General features: G+C 47.8%; 1 protein-coding gene across 1 annotated transcript in view; it reads left to right on the top strand.

Moving 5' to 3' along the window:
• Window positions 1–19959, top strand: part of LOC147674083 (transcription initiation factor TFIID subunit 4B-like) — a 1347443-nt gene that overhangs the window by 636822 nt on the left and 690662 nt on the right. The window contains exon 12 of the mRNA XM_086945146.1: window positions 11360–11485. Within this exon, the coding sequence (XP_086801272.1) occupies window positions 11360–11485 (126 nt within the window). The remainder of the gene's footprint in view (window positions 1–11359; window positions 11486–19959) is intronic.

The raw sequence follows: 19959 nt of genomic DNA, 5'->3' as shown, positions 1-19959 counted from the left end.
ACGATGCACATATAACTGTTTATTTATTTTATGTTATTTACACATGAGACGATTCACGCCCATGTTATCTTCAGTTCACTTCTTTGCCCGTCGGCCAACCCCGTTCCAATATGGCCGCTAGAACTTTACCTGCACAGTCCTTTATCTATATCCACACTTTTTGAATCTCGTGAGACTATCAAGTCTACCCCGATGGGTCATATACACGCCAAACAACCTCGCGGTTTGATCCATCTGAACACAATATTGCGAATTCTAAGCACCGATCCTTTATAACTAATACCAGTAAGTTGGCATTCAGCCACGATTTTACAAGTATATTGAATCTTTTTGCTCTATATTAATTAAGGGTACATTTATGGTTCGCATTTACTTTACAAAACTCCATAGACGAGCCTTGAGCTCCTCGTGTCGTAAGTACCCATGTACCTTATCACTTTAATCGTCCTCTGATAATCATGGTTATCTCAGCAATTTAAATTACCAGACACCGCGCTACCCCGGATTCGGTCGCTCTAGCCACTTTAACTTGTTCGACTACACATTACGTTCACTTTATAGAACTCCATAGACGAGCCCTCAGCTTTCTGTGTCGTAAGCACCTTGGCACCCTAATTACCGCAACAATCCTAATGATCGCACACCACGCCACCTTGAATATGATCGTTTTAGCCACTTTAACTTGCTCGACTGCACATCATGCCACCAGTCACTTTCAGTTACGGTAGATTTCATACATCACGTTGTTCGTTTTACACTTGTTTTTTCCCTTTGGTTCATTATTCACCCATGTTCACGAAGTCACTATATTTTGAATTGAGAATTATATTACGTTGACTATAGGTGTCCTTATAGCTATATTTTTACATTGTAGAGCTCACTGACAAGGGCTTTTTCAGCCCGAAATGCATTGGAGCATTCATAAATATTGACATACTACTGCGAGTGAGATAAACATCGTGGAATTTATGTGAAATTGTACATTTATATAATGAAGAAATTTTGATGATCAATCCTTAAACTTGGAAACAGATAAGACATAAACGATTTGAGGAGTCTTATTTTCTTCAAAGAACCAAAGGTGTGCCCACATCAGGGATGCAACCATTTGCTTATGGTTGCATTTATATATGCTTCCAGTGGATAACATAAAGTACAAGTCACGTTAAGAGAGGTATAAGCTTTGTTTTCTCCAATATCATTAATAGCTTTTTTATTATTACCCATGTTGCTACAGTGAGTGTATGTCTGCTGTATGTTCAAAAGAAGCATGTATAGTTGGGGGACAATCTTCCTTGCTCAGTGTGAGCATGATGTCAAACCGAAGTTCATAACATTTTTTCTTGATCCATGTATGTCTGCTTTGACAATTATTTTATTGATCTGGCTCTGCTGAGAAAGTGACCTCTTCCCAAGCAGCTGGGAAGAATATACTAGTGATTAAAACATCTGTGTGTTTGTGAATGTGGCAGAAGCTATATGTGTAGCTGCTCTAATTTGATGTACAAAATCACAGATCCTCCAGTCTTCACCTTACTTTTTTCCACCACTGGTAACTGTTAAAGACAATGTTTACTCCGGAGGAGTTGCATCTAAGGTGTAAAATTCTTAGAGTGGCTATTCTTTATCCTTCTGTCCTGATGACATACTTTCAGTTCCCCTGTTGCACTTGTCCGGACGCTCTTCTGTGTATTAAGTTGTTAGGACCCAATCATAATATAGATCTTTGAAGTTAACACCCCATCTCCATATCAGGATTCATCACACTGATCAGATCAATTTTGCAAGGTATGGCTTTGTGCACCAACTAGTTAAGGCAGTATAAAGAGGTAATAATAATAGGTTCAACGTGTAAAATGTCATCATGCAATACGGTTCTAGCCTGTTTCTCACCATTGTATGCACCTCCTCAGTGATTGTCCACTCTCCCACAATCTGTATCTCATAATTCAAGTTCTCTGTCTGTGTCCTGCAACCAATGTATCACTCTTTGATTTATTCGCTAGGAGACCCATTGCAGCAGAGCTATCTTATATTTCAGATCTAGGCCTCCACCATATCTCGGTGTATAAATTTAAATTACCCAAGACTGAATCAGGTATTGGTAGAGACTTCCTTGTACACATTACATTACAGCAGCTTTACATTTGGTGTTGCTCAATTGATCCAGACAATACTATTCCAATTAGGTCTAACTAGTAATGGTGTGATGAGGCAGCCACCGTAGGGCTCCAGATACAGGAAGGACCATGGACGATCACCCCGTACCAGGGAGACAGTCTTAGGGAAAAGACATATAATGGTCGGCCAAGGAATCCCTTCAACTCTTGCGAGCAGCCAAAGTCATTCATGGATAAAGAAACTGCCTGGTATGCACATGCTATTGCACCACAGCGTTCTCTGAGAAAGTTGTTCTTAAATTGTAGAAACGCATATTGTTCACGTAGGAGCCGTTTTCACTGACAACTTTCTCCACTGGTCTAGGCTGCCTTAACGGCAGTGCTGTGAACCAACGAAAAATGAGAGATAAGGTGTGCTTTACAAAAGTCAAACAGAGAAAGGAATTGTCTTATTTATTGTAAACAATTGTTTTAGAAGAATGAATTTGGATATATTTTTGCGACTTGAAGCTTGCTCTAGAAGGACAAGACTTAAAAGACCATAGAGAGAATGTTTATGCTGGTGTGGTTATCTGGGTAAGATACACATTTGTTTGAAAAATCATGTTTTTATGGTGAAGAGCTAAAACATTGGCCAAAATCAGCTATCAGAGGTAAGGGGCCCCAAATAGTCTCATGACATTTTCAAAGCATGATATTGGAGTCAATAACATTGTCAGTGATGTTTTGCCCAAACACCCAAAAAAGTACAAATGAATTTTTGAAATTATTTTAAGCAAGCTATTTCAGAAGTTGTTTCGGTCGGTTTGTCTTGTTATTCCTCGCAAGGAAGTCAAAGAAGCAGGTATAACGTATTGAACACTCTTTTAACAGCTGGAACATAACGATATGTCAGGTGCATAACATATATTGCAGTGGTGCAATTCTAGTTACTGTAGAACCATCAAAACTACACTGGAATTGGAATGCTCCAATTCTGTTTGAGATGTGGAGAGCAGGTGTTTTTTTTATCTGTTTACTAATAAGGTAAGGAAACCGCTTAAATGCCTAGGTGTCTTGTTTGTGAAGGAGGCTTGGGGCTTGATAAAAATGTATCAGCAGACTTTTAGAAGTGAAATCTTTATAATGGCAGCAGTATAACGTATTTGCAGTTCCAACAATTTTAGTGTTGAAGACATGAATGGTGTCTGGAGTCTACAAGGTTGAAAGATAGTAAAATCGGTCTGGTGGTAGGCCCCTCTCCCTTCACCACACGGAGCTGATAGTGGTGAGGGACATGTTCCTGTAAAGTGTGGGAGCCATCTGAGGGCGGTGGAGATCAGAGCAGTTTGATCTCCAACAGAAGCTTTGCTCCACATGAATATGTTGAACTTGCAGGTAACCGAAACTGTAGGACATGAGCATCTTTCCTCTGATTAGGCTTCTACTTTAGGAGAACTTTTGTTGGAGCAACAGGGGACAGTCCACAGTCCTCCACCAGTATCTGTGCAGTTTTCACCTATGTGTGGGGTGGCAACTGATTGTGTTTGATGCGCCACATGAAACGGTGGATGTCATCCTTGACACCAGGTGCTCGTCCACAAAATCCATTAGTGCCTGGCGCTGGGACAAATTTGTGGCCTTGTATGTCACTCATAAGATATACCCCATACTAGCATAGAGGTCAGACTCCTTATGTTTGTTTAACTTTAGCTCAGCAACACCTTGCAATTGGCAGTGTTAAAAAGTATTTGCCTGCATTTTTGGGCTTGCTGTATTTACCGGACAAACTGTCTTTGTTTTAATCACCTGTTGTGATACCTTTTATTAAAGGTTTGTTCCTGCCCAAGTTATTATCTTAACTTGGTCTTGACATTTCCCTTTTGTTTGCCCTTTCAACCTATGCATATATGTTTGCTGCTTCTCCTAACTTTTTTTTTTTTTTTGGAAAACCTTTATTTACAACACAGTTGTACACAGCTATTCAGCCGTACGTCCCGAAGGCTTGGCAGCCAGACGTTATGCAGTGTAAAGTGGTGCACACAGAATACAATACAGGAGCACATGAGGTTTATTTTATAATATGAAAAGAAAGGAAACAGTACAACAACGAAAAAGGCACCTATAACGGTGCAAAAGGCAAGGCAAAGGAAATGAGTATGGCATCGCCCTACTTCAGGGCAGGATGGGTCTATACATGGAATAGGATACATGAACAGGTCACATACATGGGCATCGAAGGGAAGGAGGTGACAGGACAATGTATATGACTAAAGCAGCTGGACTCAGGGCTAAGGGGGCAATCGCTCCTCCAAGGGCGCTGCGTCCGGCGGGAGGCAAATATCACCTCTATATTCATTCCAGGGCCCCCAAATCTTATTCCAATTTTTGGGCCTACCCCTGGCAACATACACAGTTTTCTCCCGGAACATGCACCAGTCCATGTTAGCCTTCCACGTCTCTACTGTGGGGGCCAGAGCTGCTCCCCATTTCTGTGCAATGTCCCTTTTAGCCACCATGTTGCCTAGGGTGACCCATTGAGTTTGTGAACTGGTGTAGTCTGTGGGGCCCCATACATTTAGTAAACCGCGCCGGGCTTCAGCGGGCAAGTCAACACCCGTCACTTCACCCATCACTACGTGTACACGCCTCCAAAATGCAGCCACCGCCCTACTTTCCCATATGATGTGCATGAATGTTGCTAGGGAACCACACCCCCGTCTACAGAGACCATCCGCAGAGTGACCCATGTGGACCAGTCGGGGACCAGTGACGTAAACCCTATGCAAGATTTTCAGTTGCACGAGTCGCAGTCTGGCCGGGATTGCCACTTCCTTCGGAGAGGAGATCGCACATTGCCAATCCTCGTCGTCCAACTCAATCCCATCACGGGTCCACTGATCTCGCACCCCTAGCAGAAGGTCCGTACAAACGTTAATGAGTTTCTTATAGGTCAGTGAGATAGCGCTGTCGGGCATATAGCCGTCGAGCAACCTATCCTCCAATGGGGAAGATTCGGGGATCTGTTCACCTTCCGGTTTAGCCGCTAGGAGGGCGTGTTTTAACTGAGCGTACCTGAAGAACTCCCTTTCCCCCAGCTGAAATTCTGTCTGAAGTGGCTCAAATGGTTTGATCTGACCCCTGGCCACCATGTCTTCCACCCTGGAGATGCCTATCAAGTCCCAGCGGTCAAACCCCTTTGTGTGCCATTAGTTACCCAGCAGATCGGAGTCATAGAGTGTAGTCACCATTGTGAGTTTGCCTTTCCATCCCTGCGCCTTCGTCACCGCTCTCCAAATATGGACCGACGTTTTAGTGGGACCTGTCATTCTTCCATCCATAGACCTAGAGTACAGAGCCCTGTAGTATTTCCCATCACCCAGGAGCCACCGGTCCATGGCAAAGCCCGGATTAACGGCCGGCCCATAAAAGCCGTGGTTAATGGCCACCAGTTGAGACGCCCAATAATATCTGCGGATGTCAGGCAGCGCGATCCCTCCGTCATACCATGGGAGAGTCAATTTGGTAATGGCGATGCGAGGCCTGCCATCCCAGAGCAGGGCCCGCTGGAGGCCTTCAACCTCTCTGAAATATCCCGACGGGACCAGATCCTGGGTATTCTGGAGCACAAACAGGAACCGAGGTAGGGACATCATTTTAAACAATGCCGCCCGCCCGAGCAAGGAAAGCGGCAACTTCCGCCATCCCTCCACATCACGCCTAAGACGCGCAAGAGGGGGGAGCAAGATGTTCGTATATCGCACCGTGGGGCAGTAGAGATGTAGATGCCCAGATATTTGAACCCCCGTCTCGCAACCTGTATATTACAGTCCCGTGGGAGTCTCGGGACCCCACCCCTCAGGACATATAGATGAGACTTCGACCAGTTAATGACGAGTCTAGAATGTCTACAAAAGGTACCCAGGACGTCACACACAACAATCAGGGACATACACGGCGAGGTGAGGTACAGGAGGATGTCGCCTGCGTACAGTGACACCCTATCTTCAAAGACCGGGGACCACTTGATTCCCCTAATGTCCGGATGCCCTCTCAACCACGCCGCCAGAGGTTCCAGAGCAAGTGCAAACAGAAGAGGGGACAAGGGGCACCCCTGCCTGGTGCCTCTACTAAGGGCAAATGGAGCCGATGCGCGGCCGTTAACCGCCACCTTGGCAAGCGGGTTAGCGTATAGGAGCTTGACCCATCCAATGAACCCCGGGCCAAACCCAAACTTCTCCAGTACCGCCCACAAATATGGCCACTCAAGGGAGTCGAAGGCCAAGACGGCGGCTCTTGAAGGGTACGGACCCTCGCGAGGGCCCCGTGAAGTCTTCGCAGATTGAGGGCGGTGTTACGATGTGGAATAAAACCCGACTGGTCCGGGTGCACCAAATCGGTTATCGCTCCAACCAGCCGGTTGGCTAACACTTTAACCAAGATCTTGGTCTCAGCATTCAGTAGCGAGATAAGACGGTACGACCGACACAGATCTCTGGGCTTCCCTTCCTTGTGAATGACCACAATGGTGGCCAGCCTCTGATCGGGGGGAAGGGCACCCGACTCCCGCGCCTGAAGGAACATAGCCGGCAGTGGCGAAGCGACGAGGTCAGGTTTAATCTTGTATAGCTCCACCGGGATACCGTTGGGGCGTGGAGCCTTGCCGGACCGCAGGGAGTGAATCGCCACAGCGATCTCGTCCACCACGATGTCCCGATCCATATCTTCCTTATCAGCATCCGACAGGCACAGGACCTCTATGTCTTGCAATAAGGCACCAGAGTCTTCTTGCGACATCTCGGAGGACGAGGTATAAACTGACGAGAAGTAATCCGCGAAGGCAAGAGCGATAGCGCTAGGGTCTGTGACAGCCACGCCACCTTCCCCCAAAACCTCCGGAACCACGCGGCTAGCCCTCTCCTTCTTATCTAGCCAGGCAATAAGTTTACCGGCTTTGTCCCCAACCTCGTAAATTCGCCCCTGCTGTTCCCTACCCATGGCCTTCGCGGCCTCCGTAACGATGGCGCGATACTCAGACTGTTTGAGTGAGAGTGTGTGCAGGAGATCCGGCGCCGGGCCGGCCTCCAATTGGGTATCAATCGTCGCTATATCGGACTTGATAGTCACCACATCCACGTCCCTGCGTCTCCGCACTTCAGCAATAAGGGAGAACGCCTCCCCCCTTCAGGACAGTCTTGAATGCCTCCCATAAGGAGACAGTGGAGGCAACCGAGCCCGTGTTTTCGGAGAAGTAGAGCTCCATGGCTTTGGCCAGGAGTCTACGAGTCTTGGGATCACAAAAGTATAACGGGTTTATCGGAGCTACCCTCTCGACCGTTCCAACGTCAAAATCGAAGGACACCCAGACCGGAGAATGGTCCGAAATGCCCCTCGCCATCAATCTGGCCTCTGAGACCGCCGAAGCGTGGGCCGCTAATGTCAGAACATAGTCAATCCTGGAGAGGCTACCATGAGCCCCCGAGTGGAACGAGTATTGACGCTGGGTGGGATGCAACAGTCTCCAGCAGTCAACAAGTCCGAAGGTATCAAGGAAGTCGAGGAGCCAGGTCTGCGCACCTCGAAGGTCTCTGGATGGATGCCGATCCAGTGTCCCCGAACCCACTGCATTAAAGTCACCTCCCAAAAGAAGCAGCCCCTCAGGAAGACCTAAAATGTCGCACCCAAGATCCCTGAAGGTGTCCGTCTGTAGCCCAGGGGGGACATAAATCGAAACCAGAGCCAGGGTACGCCCCTCCCACCTCCCCGTGACTGCGACATAGCGTCCTCGCTCATCGACCACCTTCGAGTCAATCTCCAGGGGGAGGGCCGAACGTGCCATAATCCCCACCCCCCGGGAACCTGAGGAGAACCCCGAGTGTGCCACCATCTTGAAACCTTTTCTATTAAGTGCATGGCATGTGTTCCCCACCAAATGAGTTTCCTGCAACAGTATTACATACGGCACACACCTCTTAAACATTTGCATTACAATACCCCTCTTAATACGGTCCCCCAGCCCGTTGACATTCCAGCTGAGAACATTCAATTTCCTACCCCCCATCATCGATATCCCACCCCATCCCACCCTCGACGGGCGCCGCCATTACATGAACAGAACCATACAACCAAATGCCTCGCCAAAAAGGAAACAGAGAATCAGAAAATTCAACCCAAGAACGAAAACAAAGAACCCGTCCACCCCCCACCCCTGCATCAGACTAAATAGCCCACCCAACTCGCAGTGTGCCTGTCGCCCCTAGAAAACTAATCTACGAAAAGCCCCCGAGGAGAAAGGAGGTGACCCTATCCCCCCACCCCACCCTCCAAATAGAAAAATGCAGGGGAAGCCCCCTTACGAGTGCAGGATTACCAAACCAAACAGCTGGTGGTAGACCCATTGTCCAAAAAAGTATCCAGTAGCCAACCCTTATTCCTCGCGGTCCTGGCCGCCAGTGGCTTCTTCCGATCGTTCCTCGGTGTCTGCACGTCGCTGGGGCAAAGTGTCAAACCAGTCCGACACCACCTCTGGCAAGTCAAAAAACAAAGCTCGGCCGTCATGTTCGATCCGCAGTTTGGCAGGAAACAGCATAGCGTACTTCATACCCATGTCCCGCAATCTTCGTTTCACTCCCATGAAACTTTGCCTCCGTTTCTGCACGGATTGGGTGAAGTCCGGAAAGAAGTTGATGGCAGCGTTCTGGAACTGCAGAGGCCCACCGCTCCTTGAGGCCTGTAAAATGGAGTCACGGTCCCTAAAGTTAAACACGCGGGCGATGATGGGCCTTGGGGGGGGTACCTTCCTTCGGCCGACCCGCAGGCATCCTGTGCGCCCGCTCAACAGAAAAGAACTTGCTAAGTCCTTTAGGGGCCAGATGGTTCTGGACCAGGTCTTCAACGAAGAGGTCCACAGCCGAGTCTTCGGCCCCCTCCGGCACACCAATAATGCGGACGTTCTGCCGCCTGGCCCGACCTTCATAATCCTCAAGCCTCCGCGCAAAAAGGTCGTTGGTCGACTTCAGGTTACGGACCTCGGTTTGCAGATCCAAGACGTCTGTGGTTAGGCTAGAGGTCTTGATGTCGAGCGACTTGACTCGCTCGTTCGTTTTTCCCAAGTCCGCTCTGATCAGGTTGACGTCAATCGCCAGAGTGTCCACCTTGAGCGCCATCACTTCGTGCTGCTGATGCATCTCAGCCTTCATGCCTTCAATGGCGCCCATGATGTCGCGGAGCATGGGTTCTTGAACCTCAGGCGACACCTCCCGATGCAGGTCCTTGGGTCTTGCGGTGGCACCAAGCGAGCCTCTCGGCTGAGCGTAGCGCTCCATGTTGTTCGACTGCGAGTCCGTAGTCTTCCTGCTGGCCTGAGGCAGTGTTTTATCAGCTCCACCCTTGCCAGCCATTATTGGTCCCCGGGCCACCTCGTCTGTCGATACAACGGGTTTCACCAGTTCACCTGCGTTCGGGGCGACCTATCCTGCACTCCATCCAGCAGACGCTCACTCCGCCACTACGCTAGCTCCGTAGTGAGCCGGAGCAGCCAAATCCGTGCCTCGTCACCTCCGTCTGGCAATGTCGCAATCACAGGCCCCGGCTTGAGCTCTGGTCCCCTTGCAGTCCGCGAACTTCCACACGGTGTAACTGCACCCAGGAACGTCGGATTTGGAATCTGACAACGGAATCCGTGTCAGCGTCAGTTCATCTTCAATATTTCACGAAAATCTGAGAGGATATGTGACGGGATTAGTACGGAGGATCGGAGGGTCTTCGGAGCTCCGAGCTCACGCGGCCATCTTGGTTGCCCGCGAAGCTCCTCCCCCGCTTCTCCTAACTTTAAATACTATCTTCTTCATCATGATTGCATCAGCTTGTCACATGAGTGAATTGCAGGTACTGTCAGTGCAATCTCTATACACCACCTTTTTCCCGGACAAGATGTTGCTGAGTACTCTGGTAGCATTCTTGGCAAAATCAATTATTCTCTGGGGCAATTCATCAACCTGCTTGCGTTCTTTGCTCCTTCTCAGCCCTCCAACGAGGAGAGGCTCCATCGCGAAGACCCCAAAGAACTTTACAGTTTTACATTGAACACACCAAGGAGCACTATGTAGGTGATCAGCTTCTTATGTGTTCTCCAGGGCAGAGACTGCAGAAGAATGACCTTTCAAGGCAGATAGTCCTCTGCATCAAGATGTGCTTCTCAGTGGCCAAGCTGCTGCCCCCGGAAGTTCTCATTGCCGATTCCATCAGGTCCAGGGCTGGCACCACCGCTTTGGCTCACCGAGTACCCTATCCTTGACCTCTGCCAGGATGCGATGTGGGTGTCTTTGCATATGCTTATGAAGCACGATTGTCTTAATGGCCAGGCCTAGTGGGAATGACTTTTCATGCTAATTTCTTGCAGATCGTTATTCCCCAGACAGCTGACTTCACTCCACAGACCATCCACCTGGGAAAGTACTACTTTAGTATCTATTCAAAAATTATCAATCTGCGATTCAAACTATCCATCAGAAGAAAACGTTACTTGCATTCAGTAATATTCTTTATGGTGGTTTACTCTATCTACACATTCCTCACCGTTCTCCCACTTCCATGTACAATGAAGTGACCTCTTTCTAATAGATATAAAGTACTTAAGCAAGAGATCAGCACGCTTGTACCAACAATAGTTCACCCTCCGAATCTGAGGGCGCAGATTCAGAAATAAAAGATTGTGTCAGCGCACAGGGTCGATGTTTATTTGCGGCTCCACTACATCACTCTCGGGCAGTAAAGCCAATATGGATCTGCACTACACCTAGCGGCATGCAGCAGCCCTGCTGAAAAAACAGGGATACAGGGAGTATTCTAAAGTGAAGAGTCTGCAGCCTGATAGAATACCCACCATAAAAAGCCTTCTCGAAAGTAACATGCGCTTGTTAAATCTGTGGTCTTACAGATACCTTAATATCCGCCCTTCAAATATGAACCCGCCAAAAAAAGAAATACACAGACATGCCCACCTATCTTCGGATATACGCAGACAGCGGTTGTAAATGTCTTCATTCTGAGCCTTGTTGTTTGCTGAACGAATCCCTGTGTTCAATTGAGGGTGCCTCATCCGTAATGCTTGGTAATACATCCAAATGGTGTACCTTTATTCTGTTTACTGTTCTGAGGCGTTTAGGATTGTGAGGTGTTTGATTTCTATTGATGCATACATATTTCTGTTTTATTCCATTAAGAAAACCTATCTCCATTAAGTGTAATTTTTTTCACAGGAATGTGGCTGGTACAATCAAGTTACGGATGTCCGGTCACAGTTAAAATTCTTTGAACAGCTGGAAAGACTGGAAAAACAAAGGAAAGACGAAGAGGAACGGGAGGTTTTATTGAAGGCTGCTAAGGTACCTTATGTGTTCCGGGCTTTATGGGACTGCATCAGACATGAAATAAAGAAAGCCTATTCCAAGAGAAAAAGTACAAGAAAGACCATGAGCTCAGTTTTACAAAGTAAAATAATAAAATATGTACAACATACAATGAACATTATACATTTTGAGACCGTGAAGTAATAGAGGTATTTGTGTTTTAGTACTTCTCAAAATACTATTTTTTTGTATCTGCTGAACAACATACATAAGTGCGTATAGTACAAATTCAAAAACAATAATAACAAATGTAAAAACCAGGCATTACAAAATAGATTGATATGAAATGTCTGTATTAAGCATATATTTTTCATTGATCTTTATTGGGGTTTCAAGCAGTCACAATCATCTTTCTCGGTACTGCAACAATGTCATTACAAGTAAAGAACTATGACTGAGAATTGTTAATACAGCGGCTAGTTGGAATAATTCCCAAGTTTGATACATAATTAAAAATGTCCTAGCTCTCGTAACGGAAAGTTTCAATTCTATTAAGGACTCGAAGGCGAGAATTATGTATTCTTTCTTCACTTTATTTTTACCAACTGCCATGTAACTTCAAACAAGAAAATACTTTTCCCATGCTACATCGGGAAAACTGTAGTACAAAAACAACCAATAGTAACACAGGTATTGACCAATCAACACATTGGCAGTCCAATATAGTCCTTCCTCATTGTCCCCTTGTCCTATTTTGAAGCGCGGAGTTAGCCAAAGGATCACCATCATGAATCCTGTTTGTTAGCATCAGAACCTGCAAGAAAAGGACAATTGTCACCACAAAGGTCTTCAACCACTAAAGCCTGTGGAGAGATATATATTACCAAATAGAGCCATGTATTGTATATCAAGACAACATTCTTATATATGGTTAAATGCTAGAATTACTTACTCCAATACGGGGTAGGTGATCTCCTTGATGGGATCCCTAGGGTGGGATAATCCTGGCCTCCGAGTCCTTTATAGAATTGAAACTTTCTGTTACGAGAGCTAGGAAATTTTTCATTTTATGTCATGACTGGAGGTAAATAAAAAAAAAATGTAAATTGATACTTGTATAGCGCACTACTCACCCGCAAGGGTCTCAAGGCGCTTGTACGAATACCTCTGTGGAACCCATCCTGGCTTTCCCTGTGAGGTGTCCACTCCTGGGCACCCCCAAGGTGGAGGCCAGGCATCCTTAGCGTTGTGGGGGCCGTTGTGGAGATTAAGCAAGCTATTGGCCAGAGTTGCAGAGTGGGACTCCATGATTGGAATAGGCACCGAGGCGAGAATTATCAGGTCCGTGGAGGTAAGGATTATGCTAGTGTAAAACGTGTTGACTACAATGTTAGCCATGTTAAGCACTGACTTGAAATAGAACCTTTTAAAGGTTGAGTTCGAAGACTAGTCCGCCACTTTTAGAATATGCTCTAAACGGGCTCCAAAGCCAAATTCTTTTGAAGCCATCGCACCTCTGGTAGAGTGTGCCCCAAAAATCCAGAGATCGATCCCTGCTTCCTGCATCACCCATCTAACCCACCTAGCTATAGTTGGAGTGAAGACCGCATTAAAGGGCTTACGGAGTTTCGCCCTGCCGTTCCCTGGGCGGGCGAAACTATTCAGTCATCTCCGCGTATGCTTTCAAGCATCACACCAGGCACAGCTTCGGAGAATCTGGAAATTCTGTGTAGGAAATAACTCTTGTGTGACACTTTGTCCTATGCAAAGTAAAGGTTACACTGTTTGGGGAAAAAATTTGGCCTGTGACATCCAATGCCCTTACAACAGAAACACGGCGACAAGATATGAGACTAGCAACAAAGCCAGTTTGGCTGACAATCCTTTCCTGGACAGAAACCGATTAGGTTGCCAGAAGAGGACGAGATTAAGGACCTGATTGACGTCCCAAAGAGCTGAGTGCCGAGGCTCTGGGGGGAAGAGAAAGTCTGATACAGCGTGCTTGCCTACTGCTGTGTCATTGGTCAGGGTGTGACCGGCCGAAATGGCCGATCAGAAGGTGTTAGTTGATCTGCAGACTAAACCTTCATGCGCCAAATGAACCAAAAAATTAAGGATGTGGCTACATCCGCGTGCAGGGGATTGAGATCCCTTCGCATACACCAACTGGACCATCTGCCCCAGGCGGATTTGTACCTCTTGACCGTACTATCTGCCCATGCTCTGGACATTCGGATCTCAGCTGTCTCCGAAAGTCCTGGGATTTCCCAGTGTTTCCATTCATCCACCACGCCATGAGCCACAATGAATTCTCTTGAAGCAGAGGATGAAGAACCTGGTCTGGACTCTTGAGGAGAGTCAGAAACTGGGGGAGTAGGATTGGAGAATCCCAAGAAAGTTCCAGAAGAACTGGAAACCAGACTTGAGACCTCCAGAGTGTGGTGACCAGAACCACTTCCGCCTTTCGTCTCCTGACGTGTGCCGTCACCCTTGTGATCATTACAAATGGGGGAAACGCATACCCCTTCTCCAGACTCCTATCCTAGCAAAACGCATCCGTGGCTATCGCTAGCAGTCTGGTCTCCAGCTGAAGAAGCAGGGAAGTTGGTGGTCCAGTCTTGAGGTGAATAGATCTATTGAGAACTGAACCCACTGAGAGTTCAGAGTTACAAACACTTCCGGATCCAGCTTCCAGAGGCTAGAATCCCTGAGGTTGCGAGATTGGAAATCTGCCTCCTGGTTCTCGCAGCCCAGCAAATATTCTGCCATGACCGAGACCTGACAGTCCAGGCAGTATTGCCACAAAGGTGCCTGCTAGGTCCGAGAGGCCTTCGATCGAGTGCCCCCTAAGTGATTGATATAACGTACCGCAGAAATGTTGTCCATTTTCAGGAGGACTCATGACTGCATGGAATATTTTGCCCAGCAACAAACTGCGAAAGAACCTGCCAAAAGTTCTAGGCAATTTATGTGTAAACATTGCTCTTCTGGCGACCACAAGCCTCCTTTGGAAACAGTCCCCCATCTGGCCCCCAGTCCGTCCTACTGGTATCAGACTCTATAACTAAATCTGGTGCTGACCTTTAGTGGGTTGCGGGAATTTAGAACTTGGGACCTTATTGGTACCTCCCAGTTAAGGGACGCGTGGGCAAGGGGTCAGATGTTGTCCTTCCAAGAGCTCCAAACTCGATACTCCCTACACTCCTCCCAGATCTATAAATATCTGCAGTTAAGACATGCCCTCCTCAAACACATCGCGGGTGACACGAGGCTTCCCGAATATTGTCCAATCTAGGCTCAGACACTGCTGGGAGACTTGGGTAAGGGGGGGTCTCCCATATCTACCGCACCCTAGTTAATAACACTCCCACATCCCTGGATAAGTTGAGGGACCAATGGGTGGAGTGGGTGTGCCCCCTTGATGATGTAGACTGGCGCGACACCCTTATGGCCCCCAGAATAGTTGCTGTCTCTGCCAAACTCAAGCTGATTCAATTGTACTATCTGCGCAAGATGTAAGCATGCCCCGGCTGATTTCTCCCACGTGGTTTGGTCATGTTCCCGCTTGGAGCAGTTTTGGGGATCCATTGAAGTGGAGCTAACGGAGGTATTGGGCTGGGAGGTTCCTCACGATCCACGCCACTCCTTGCTGGGGGATCACTGACGAGCTGGACGGGTCCAGGAATGAGCGGTTTTGCAGCATAGCTATGATGGTGGCCAAGCGAGACATTGCGGCAGCTTGGATAAGCCCTGATCCTCCTACCCTGGAGAGGTGGCGCAGAGGGGTGGACTGGTGTGCGACCCAAGAAAAAGCCATGTATAAAGCTAAAGGGCGTGATAAGAACGATCGTAAAGTGTGGGGGAAATGGCTGGGGGCAGTGGAGGGTCTGGATTAATTGGACTTGTGTTTTGTCTGGGTTATTATATGGGGGGTGATTGGAGGTATGGTGATGGTGTGAATTAACTAGTATCTGTGATTTCCGTGCATTGGCTAATTTGTTTCTTTGTTTTCAAAAATAAATGAAATTAGCTTTTCAAAAAAAAATCTGGTGCTGACCTGGAGATCGCTTGGCCATTCCAGCCTCAATGTGGCAAAGCCACCAATGGAGCTCCTCTTGAGACTCTTTGGAAGAAACATTTTGTAAGAATATGAATGACCTCTGCGAAGGTGGGAAGCCTTTAGACCTTGAAGGGACCTGTAATGCAAAGGACCCGTAAAGATGGCCTGAATCGATGAAGAGAGGAGACCCACCACTCAAGCTATCTGCCTGAGAGTCAAGGGAGGTCTGGACAGGGTATGTCTCAATTTGTGATGAATTTTCGCCACCTTCCTGGATGGAAGACTTGGAGTAGAGGATGTGGAGTCTATCACGAACCCTAAAAATGCTATCTTCTGAGCGGGAGCCAAGAAAGACTTTTTCTTGTTGATTACAAACCTGAGGCTCTGCAATAGAGTCACTGCTGGATGAAGATGGGAGAGAAGCCGGCGGGACCATGAGTCTATAAGGAGCAGATCGTCCAAATACACCATCAGTCGTACGCCACAAGTCCTGAGATGTTCCACCATCGGTTTGAGCATCTTGGTGAAGCACCACGGGCCTAGTGGAGACCAAAAGGAAGGGAAGGAAATGTGTATGTCTGATCCTTCCTGGTGAACCTAAAGATTCTGCGGTGAGATGGAAATATTGGAATTACCAGATAGGCATCTTTGAGGTCCAAACTGAGCATCCAATCTAGAGGCCTCAAGACCTCTCTGAGAAGGTGGATCCCTTCCATTTTGAAATGGTGGTAAACCACACTCTTGTTGAACTCGCTCAGATTTATTACATGTCTTTGGCCACCATCAACCTTCTTGACCAGAATAATATTGCTGATGGGTGGGGTGGGGGAAGGCAGGAAGAATAGCGCCTTTGGAAAAAAGAGACACTACTTCTCGATCCACCAGAATGGTCTCCTGTTGTGAAAACTGGAGAGGGCGAGGACGAACTTGTTGGACAGGGTTTCAGAAAAACTCCATATGAAATCCTTGGATAGTTTGTAGAACCCATGCATCCCATGTGATGGAAGTCCACTCTGGAAAAAAAATGTGCCAGCTGCCCCCCTAATTTTAAATGGGAAGAAGGGAGTACACTCACCAGGGCTTGAGGCTGAAGCCAGTCTTCTGTAACCTTTATCCTTACCACGGTGTCCTCTCATGGAGTAGAAGATGCCGAACCTTGTCTGGTCCTGATATTTTCAGGGGCCTTGTCCCTTCTGTTGGTCCTGGTTTGAACCACAGCCGGTCGAGCCACAGACTCCTCGACCCGGCCAGAGGAAAGACCCTCTTGATTGTTGTCTGCGCCTTGAAAGTATTAACAAACTTTCCGAGTTCTTTCACTAATGGTTTCTCAGCAGAGCCCATCTTGTGCTACAGCTCCTGCTTCGGAGTCCGCTAAATCTCCCCATTTCGGATTCACTTTTATGAGGAGAGAGCGACAATGCTCCGTTGATAGGGCACAGTTTGCATTACCCAACAATGTTATAGCGTCTGAGCCCACCCAGATAGATTGTTCATGGCCCCCCCACCGAGACACTATCTCCTTTTTAGGATCCTTCATGAATTTCTATAAGAAAGTGGCCATATGCAGATCAATTTCCGGGGTCAAGGCCACTTTCCCCTCCAAATAGAGCAAGGACACTCTGCACAAAGGCAATTCCGAGCCTCTTTATCGAGAGGTCTACGGATGTGACTTGCCACAAAGCAAGCAACCTTATCAGCCGGGACCCATACAGAGAATCTGGGATGAATTGCGTCCTCCGGATCAAACATGTCCGATAAATCAGGGGATGAATTAGAACGACGGGAGGAGCTGCTGAGACCATATGGACCAGGAAGATTGTCTAGGTCTCCTGAACCCTAAGGGGTAGAGGGCAGAATGATAGGAGGGGAACCCCCATTCCCTGTTGGCAAAGCAGGTTGCGTTGCCAAAAAAGCTTGATGCAGCCTATTGAAGGCGTCAAAATCCACCCCTGCTTCAAGAGTATGTTTTGCCGGGGGGCCCGCAGGGTCTAATGGGGAAGGTGTAGAGCCCACAGTATTTGCGGGGAGGGGGCAATGGTTGCGGGCGGTGGACACATTTTTCAAATGTCTGGGCAATTTGACAGGAGAGCCTCTCCTCCGAGAGGCTCGCAGGAAATAGTCGCCCAATAGCGTGTCCGGCTCGGGGTGGCAATGTTGGGTGCCGACGGAGACTGACGCACCAGTGAGCTGCTGGATTGCGATGGACCTGATGCCTCCCGGGAGGAGCGGCTGCTTTGTAGTGGTAGAGCCAGGCCTGGCATAGCCGAGGGCACCTCCCACGAGACCGCAGCTTGTGTGGAGAAGAGGTGCAGCTAAGGGAGGAGGGCCTCCATTGGAGTTAGAAGGCCCAGGGATTTTGGAAGTGTGCCTTGGAGACCGCAGAGAGGCTGTGGTGCTTGGACCCGTCCGGGGTGTCCGAGATTCCAGGAACAGAGGCCGGACAAGGCCACGGACACTGCTGGAGGGGTGGCATCCAGTGAGGAGGAACACAGCTGAGAGGGTCCACCCCACGAGAACAGTGGCTTCAACCTCGTGGTGAGTGCCTGCTGCTTTGTCCCTGACCTGGGGCAGCTGGTGCCTGTGCCGTTGGACTTGCCGGTGGACTGTGTCTTGAGGTGGTGCCTGAACACAGCGGGCACTCTTCCCCTGTTGACCTGCGCCCTCCGGGATGACATCCCACCGCTCAAAAGAGGAGGTCACCATTAAGGACCTCTTGCAAAAGCTTGGAACCAAAAAGGCAGATGGGGGTGCCACCGCCCAGTTGCCAGCTTCAGCGCAGAAATTGGTTTCAGACTCATTCGGAGCCAGTGCGGAGGAACTGATCACTAGCCAATTCCTGGAGCAGTTGTTTGGCACTCTGAGGGAGCATTTCGCAGCCCTATGCCAGGAGGTTGCTGCCGACATTAAAAATTTCAGTACTGAGTTCAACGAACTGGTTTACCGTATGGACTCCCTGGAGAGGGCCGGGAATCGAAGGTAGGAGGAGCTCAACAATCAAGACCAGGAGCTGCTAGAACCGAGGGATCGCAACTCCAATCCCAGACCGCCATGCGCCGGATTGCGGATATTGAGGCATCTCAAGGGGAGAAATTCCGGAGAAATGACCCGACTCACCCCACTCTGTTTGTTGCAGTACCACATGGCAGTGGTGTGTCCTGCAGCCAACCACACCTGCTTAAGGCCATGCATGGCGGGGTTTTGACAGCAGGATTTGGGCAGAGGTCATGACCTGTGACCAGTCCACTACTGTGCACGGCCAAAAGATGTGCTGAGAGTAGGTTTGGGTGAATGTGATAAAAAACAGAAATTCACTGAAGAAAAAAATAAATATTTTAAAGTGATGGTATAGTTGGGTATGGTAATGGGATCTTACCTTACGTAAAAAAAAACCTCAGAAATTCACTGAAAAATCCAAAGGTTAAAGTGATTTTATAGTTAGGTAAGGTAATAGGATTTTGGCTTGCGTTAAAAACAAATCCCTAAAGATATAGAGGGACAGGGCAGGAAGGAAAAAGTTATGTTCTAGTTAGGTGTTGAAATAATACAAAAATAACATTTGAAACCAAACAAAACTCTGAAATGTGTGCGTCATAGTTTAATGAACTAACTATAACTTGCTCCCCTGTGATGCACTGCTTATGACCGTGCATGCCACTCCTGATATGGTAAATGACATCGCTGATTACATCTCAAGTAGCTAAAAAAGTAGGAGCTCATGGGGCAAGGGATAAGTGGTCAGGGGGAGTGTGAGGAATTGGGGTATGAGCCCTTCCCAAGCATTAGCCACAATCCTGGTCGGGGTGAACCTCAAACGTCAACAAATTAACCTGTGCTTAACGCAATGGTAGCTTGGCCGAAAAGCAGTCCGGTTTAACTTGGAGGCAATGTGTGAAGTATTTATGCTGCACACAAGCAGTTATAAAGTGAAAACGCAACACTAGAAAAATCCCATGTCAATTCAGAAAAATAGAGTAAAATTTAACAAATTATTTTACACTAAAACAACAAAAATTCAAACAGTAGAACTGGAGACAAGCAATTTTAAAGATTTTGTAGATATCAAGCCCTAAGAAGCAAAAAGTGCGAACTGCTTTCATCTGGTCAAAGTCGACCGGTTACAAGTCCCATGTTCAAGGAAGGCTGGTATGTCCCTGTGGCTTGAACAAGGGGTCATCTGACAGACCCTTGGAGATTTCCTGGATTCCTTGGTCCAAATAGGAAGGATTGATTCAGCAGCTTGGCTCCTGTTGCAGCAACAGCAGGCCTTTTTGGCGGCAAAGCAAGGCGTGGGCATCAGGGCAGTCTTTACAGCTATGCAGTCCTTCTTCCTGCAGAGTCCATAGGTCCAGAGGTGATTTCAAGAGTTTTGTCTGAGGAGCCACTATTTTTACCTGGTGCCAGCTTTGAAGTGGGAGAATCATCTGGAGATTCCCCCTGCAGAGGTATTGGG

This window comes from Lissotriton vulgaris, chromosome 12 (assembly GCF_964263255.1).
Source record: "Lissotriton vulgaris chromosome 12, aLisVul1.2, whole genome shotgun sequence".
NCBI classification, from domain to species: Eukaryota; Metazoa; Chordata; class Amphibia; order Caudata; family Salamandridae; genus Lissotriton; species Lissotriton vulgaris.
This window is presented reverse-complemented; position numbering and strand designations above follow the sequence as displayed.